The sequence below is a fragment of the Lycorma delicatula genome, chromosome 4, assembly GCF_047948215.1.
Source record: "Lycorma delicatula isolate Av1 chromosome 4, ASM4794821v1, whole genome shotgun sequence".
NCBI classification, from domain to species: Eukaryota; Metazoa; Arthropoda; class Insecta; order Hemiptera; family Fulgoridae; genus Lycorma; species Lycorma delicatula.
The window spans coordinates 122,557,601-122,564,070 of NC_134458.1; the positions used below are offsets into that span (position 1 = coordinate 122,557,601).

General features: G+C 38.6%; 1 protein-coding gene across 1 annotated transcript in view; it reads right to left on the reverse strand.

Moving 5' to 3' along the window:
* LOC142323840 (ATPase family gene 2 protein homolog B-like) overlaps window positions 1-6,470 on the reverse strand; it is a 40,812-nt gene that overhangs the window by 17,477 nt on the left and 16,865 nt on the right. The window contains exon 5 of the mRNA XM_075364118.1: window positions 6,116-6,327. Coding sequence (XP_075220233.1) covers window positions 6,116-6,327 — 212 coding nt within the window. The remainder of the gene's footprint in view (window positions 1-6,115; window positions 6,328-6,470) is intronic.

Here is a 6,470-nt window from a genome sequence, read left to right on the forward strand (position 1 = left end):
TAACCACAACAACCATCTTTATTTGTACGTAGCTTACTATTGGTCAATGTCATCAGTGTATGTGCGTGTTTATAGTTAAACCAATAAACATTGGTTTTGTTTATTTTGTGTTTAATTTTAATTAGTTAATGTTTAGGATACTGTTTTTGTTGTGTTTATGATTTCAGAAATTTCTGAAACTGTAAGAAAAAACCTCATGAGGAGATTATGAAAATGATTGACGTTAAGTTGACAACTGTTCTGGGGGATGACGAGTCACAAGCAGGTGCTTCCGGTTCTTCGCGAGCTGGAAAGAATAAAAATCAATTAATAATTGAGAAGTTTTCTAAAGGCAATGGAAGGGCTGGGGAGATTCAGTCCCATTAGTACAACTGTTTGAAGAGAAGTACAACTTCTTTATTCAATTTTTGGAAAACCCAAGAAGTACTAAGACTAATATGCGAAGTAAGATTCTCCCTAGGATCAGGAAACTCAAACCCACTGTTGAGGCCTTGGCTCAAGGCTATGAAAAATTGGCTATTAGGCCTGAGGTGAGAGGTTGTGAGGGAGATAGTTTCTGCCCCTCCCATGGTTCCATAGCAGATGTTGCCTCAGCGTAAATAGTACACAGAGGTGCTGAAAGAGAGGCAGGAGGCTAGTCTGTCCTACGAATTCGTAATATTAGAGAGACAAAAAAGGGTTTAGTTGTAATCACTGATGACACAGAAACCGTGTGGGTCATCTCTGACTAAGTCGGAAAGTTCGACATGAAAGTCAACCCTAAAGGCAAGAGGCATCCTTAAGTGATTGTCTATGACATAGATTGACGACTGTCTGACGAAGAATTAATGGCTCTTCATTAGGGAGTAAAATACTCAGATGAATGAGGCTACATTCAAGTCTGAGTGTTGATTATTATTTAAATCTGGTAGGTGCGAGGCGGTGTGCTACCATGGGCTTTTTGAGTGCTAAGGTTTGGTAACAGAGCTAAGTTCTGTGAACATCCTACAGTTTGTGCTAATTGTGGTGGACACATGCGTGAGGAGTGTCAAAGGAATGTAAGAAGTTGAAGGGTCCGATCTGTGTTAATTGCAAACATCTTCAAAAGGATCACAAGTACTCTGAACAGTAAAGATTGAGGGTGTTATCAGAGAACTCTCGATATGCACTATAATTCTATTTCATTAAATGATTAGATTTGGTCAGCTAAATGCACAGGGTGCGTTTACATTGCTCAGGTTGAGTTTGGAGAGATTGCATTATGTAAAGGATTGGATGTTGTTTTGTTGCAGCATCCATATATTGTGTCTGGTGATCTGCCAGGTTTTTCTCATTGAAAAAGAGGCTCTACTGTGGTTCTGAAAGCATGTTCACTGTTTTGTGCAGAAGGGAACTTGTCAATTTTTTATTCAATTATTTTATTCAATTTTTTTATTCATCCGTGTGGAAGTTCAGAATTTGCATCTGTATGTTGCTAGTTCATATTTCCAGTTTAGAGATCCTGCCTTGAGTTGAAGTCTGGGATAAAATCCTATGATTCTCTGGCACTGGTCCAATCCTTATAGGTGCGGATGTGAATGCTAAGTCACTCTTGTGGCATAGTAGTTTCACCTATGATGGTGGTGAATTAGAGGGCTTTATAGTCCATGATCTACAGGTATATAATGTGCCTGGTGAGTTGCCCACCTACATAGGTATGGTAGATCGACATTACCATTGTAGGTTTATTCCTGACAATGTTTGTAATTGGAAGATAGCTGAGATTGCTCAAGTGATCATCATTTGATTGTCTATTAGATTGCTGGTGGCTTGTGTGATTGCTACCGACGTAATGTTCCGGTTCAGCACGGCTGTCTCCTGCAGAGGTGTGTGGATTGGAAGAAATTTGTTGATTTTCTTTTGGCCAGGCTCCAAGTTTTGGATCAGAGTCTGGATGTCTTGGATTTGGAAGATCTGGCAGTTGGTTTGTCGTCAGCTTTTCTTGATGCTGGCGAATGCTTAATTCCTTGAAGTTCCAGTCAAGAGAGGATTGCCTCATGGTGAAATAGGGAACTGTCTGGCATGAAGAGGGCCATCATGAGGGTGATCCGGAATGACCGGCAGTCCTTGTTGATGAATACAGAAGTCTGAGGTCTCATTACTTTCATAAAATCCAGACCGTGAAATGGGACTCCTGATATTCATTTGTTCATGAGCAGGAGAACAAGGATCCCTGGGACGTAATATACAGGGGGTCTTGGGGCACAAACAACAAAAGGACGTTCTTCTGTCTGCTCTCTCAACCAGGTTTGGTGTAATTTCAGATACTTCTGAAATTTTACACAAATTACTAGACGATTTACTATCTGACGATAGTGAAGCTGGAGAGACCACATACAATCTGCGGCTGCGGCGAGAGGTCACTCAGTTCCGCGGGGGTGCAGTGTTCTTAGAGATTACAGAGGCTGAGGTGCATCAAGCTATCTGTAATTTAGATAGGGAAAAGGCCCCAGGCTTTGATGGAATAACGGCGGAGCTTCTTGTTCGCTCAGTTGGGGTGAGTGTGAGAGTTGTCACTCGAATTTTTAATAAATTGTTGTTTGGTGGATACTTCCCTGTGTGTTAGAAGAAGAGGATTGTAAAATTGTTGTTTAGTGGATACTTCCCTGTGTGTTAGAAGAAGAGGATTGTAAAATTGTTGTTTGGTGGATACGTCCCTGTGTGTTAGAAGAAGAGGATTGTAAAATTGTTGTTTAGAGGTGGTAAGGATCCTGCTGTTACTTCTTCATATAGGCAGGCCCTTGGCGTTGCTTCTGATTATTGGTAAGGTCTTTGAAACAGTTCTGGATCTGCGTATAAATGAGAGGTTAACCTCGCAAAGACTATTGAAGGAGAATCAGCAGGAGTTTCCTCCTGGAAAGGGTACTGAGGACGCCAAACTCTATGTGATGAGTGTGGTAATGACCAGTGATACGGAATATGTCCTGGGGATATTTTCCTGAACATTTCCAAAGCATTTAATAATTTATGGTGGCCTTCTGCTATTTACAAACTCCAAAAAAGGAATGTACTGTAAGTGAATTGCAAGTTATGCAAAGTTACTTCAGTCATCAGGATGTGCTGTTCTGCGAGAGCAGCCATGACATTGGGAAGACGCTGTCTAAGGAATGTCTCCAGAGTAGCGTGTTGGGTCCTTTATTGTGGATAGTGGAGTCTGATTCTCTCTTGTGGAAGGAAGCTTGCTATAGATTTACATTACTGAATTTCTTTACATTATTTTTCACAGTAGCACTAATTGACAGACATCAATTAAATTCACAAGTAGCCGTATTTTGAGTAAATTCTTTATTAACCTTTATATGTATAAATGTTGTGAGTATGATGTGTGTCGTTTGATATATAAAGAAATACTAATTTTAATAATGCATATAACATAAGTACAAATGGCTGGTAACCATGGCAGTAACAAAATAACAAATTTGTTTACATTTATAGAAAGAAATAAACATCTTGATATTACAAATAAAGAGGAAATAAAGTGAGTAGTAACCACTCGCAGAGGAAGGTTGAACTCCAAGCCACTCAAGCTTGCAGGATGCTTGAATTGTGGGGTCATCAACATAAGGTGACGTTTGGCCTGGAAAAGATCATGATGTGTTTCAATGGCAGGCTAGTGTATAAAGTATGTTCAGGTTCAAAAGTACCTCGGGGTGTTTCTTGATGAGAAACTGCAATTTAAGAAGCACCTTCAATATGTCGCAGAGAAGGCCTGTATGCAATACCTTCTTTGGTATTCGACATGTAGTCAATCCTGATCGGAGTCTTAATTTTAAGACCATCTAACTATTTGGGCGGATAGGCTAAAATAAAATATTTATCAGGACACACTATTAAGGGCTCAACGCCTAATGTTGTTAATGGTAACAGGTGAAACCAACAGTCTTGATTGCGTCTGAGAAGCAGCAGCAGTATGTTGCTAAGAAGACTAGTGAGTTGACTTCAGATAAAGTTAGAGAAATTGAACAACACAGCAATGCCTTGGTGGCAGGCCAGATGGGATGAGACAGAGGGTGGGCATTATATGCATGATCTTTCCAAATGTTTTTGGTTTGCGGAACGCCTCTTTGGTGCTTTTAGGGACAGACTGCAGAAATTTGGTCTGGTAGATTCTGGGATGTGTCCTCAGTATGGACAACTGGATGACACCTACCGTGTTTTTTATGAGTTCTCGAAGTACAAGTTAATGCGCATGGAGACTATCTGTCAGCTTGATTTTATCGGATCTCCATGTAAACTAGAATAGCCAGGCCAAATGGGCGATGAGAGTTTTATAGTGTACTCAGCAAAGAAAATGGTTGGTGAGGGGCTCTAGAGTTCTGCTTGGATTTCTCTTGTATTCTGTTTTTGTTGATGTTTTTGTTTTATTATGTTTTTTGTTTCAATGTTACTGTGTTGTTATTGTTACATGTAATATTTTTACGTTTCATATTTATGTTTTGTGTTGTGTCTTGAACTTACTTTTACCTTCTATGTGTAAGTAGTTTAGTTCAGTCCTTTCAGTCTTACTTAAGACTTGGTACAATGATGGGAATGTCACTCGTGGTATTCACATCAGTGATATCCTAGCTAAGGTGGATTAGAATATATCAAAAGCCAAGGTTTCAAAGATGACTTCTGGTAAAGCTCATATGGGCTAGGAATGGAGGGGGTGGCAGAGGGTGTCTTCCCCTTTGGAGATCAGTATGTGTTTCAAGTGTGGAGAAGGCCACAGGGCCAACAAATGTAAAGATAAATTGAAGTGTTTGATGTGTAGCCATCGAACATAGAATGGGCAGTGAAAAATGTGCTCAGGATGGTTAATTACTTATAAATTAGTGTAAAAAGAAGCAATGTCTCACATGATGTGGTCACAGAGACAGCAAGGTGGAAGAGAGGGGAGATTGCGATAGTGGCAGAACCCGACATAAGGAAAGTTGAGGAGGATAGCTGGGGGAAGAATGAAATAAAAGATGGTGCACTGTTTAGAATAAATAGAAGCATGTCAATGGTGAAGAATGGCTTTGTCTGGATCGAGATGTTCAATGTTATGGTATTCAGTGTCTACATATCACCAAATTGCTGTTTAGAAGAGTGAGGATATATTGGATAGTCTGAATAATGTGGTATGCTACTTGTCAAAGGATGTTATTATAGCAGGGGACTTTAATGTGAAAGATTTTCCTTGGTGGATGATATACGGATGTCAGACAGGCTTCTCGAGGAGGTGATGACCGAGTTAGAACATAAGAGCAGAATTGCAACTGAGTGATAATATAGAACACAGGGGAAGCTTTGCATATAAGGGTGAAGATCCCAAAACTCATCTTCGATGCAATCCAACAAAACATGAATGATAAGTTAGAGTGAATGTGAGCAGAGAATTGAGAAGTAAACTGGTGCATCTGAATGTTAAAGACATTTGAAGAGGAGGTAACCGAGTTGGTTGGGGCTTATTTGTCTAAATGACGGTAGGTTCCCAACTCTAGTGCAGGATACAGGTACATTCTATGTTCTGGAAGACCTAACTGGAAAATGATTACCGAGATGATTATATCAATCATGAAAAAGAAAATTGTTAAAGAAGTAGAAGATGAGTAGGAAACACATTATTGGTATTATTATTATGAGACAAGTGATGGTCCAAGAAGATAGGCTCATTTAGTACAATATGCCACAGGACCTGAGTTATACTGTAAGGTGGTCCGGATCCTGTGGTTGTAAGAAAAGAAAAGAAAAAGGAAAAAGTTATTTATAATTGATCCAGTCTGACTTTGTGTTGTCTATCTTTGGTAAAAGTAGGTAAGCAATAAACCTTCAGCACCATCCTATTACACAAGATGAAAATAAATAATGTTTAACAAATCTACTGCTGAATAATATTTGCCAACTATTTTCAGTGCTGAGTAGATTTTGGCCCACAATTAGAATTATGCAATGTTAATAAGGAGTGTTCAACTAATGAATAGAAAAAAAGGATTTAAGAAATTTACAATAAAGCACTTCCTTTTTTTACTATTTTGTAATAAAAGTTTTCATGGTTATCATGGCAAAAATTATCACCAATATTTTATTTTAGTGGTAAAAAAAAAAAAGAATAAATCACACAAACTATAATTACCTTTAGTTGGTGGTATACCAAATCTTTTAAGGGCATCTTTATATAAGAAAGGCCATTCAATGGCTCTAGTAAGAATTCTTTTAGGATGTGACATACCACCTAAATCAGAAATCTTAACATCAGAATTTGATACAATACCAAGTCCACCTCGTAATGTTGAAGGTCTCATGCGTAATACACATAATCGCCATATATCTAAATTGTTTTCATTCCTGGAAAAAACAAATATGAATTTGTTGTTACTGACTTCATTATGAACAAGATTTGAAAAAATTCTTTTGCAAGTCTTATACAGTTACAAACTGCAGTATAGTTCTAGTAGTAATACTGCACTGCACTAGAATCAACTTTTTAC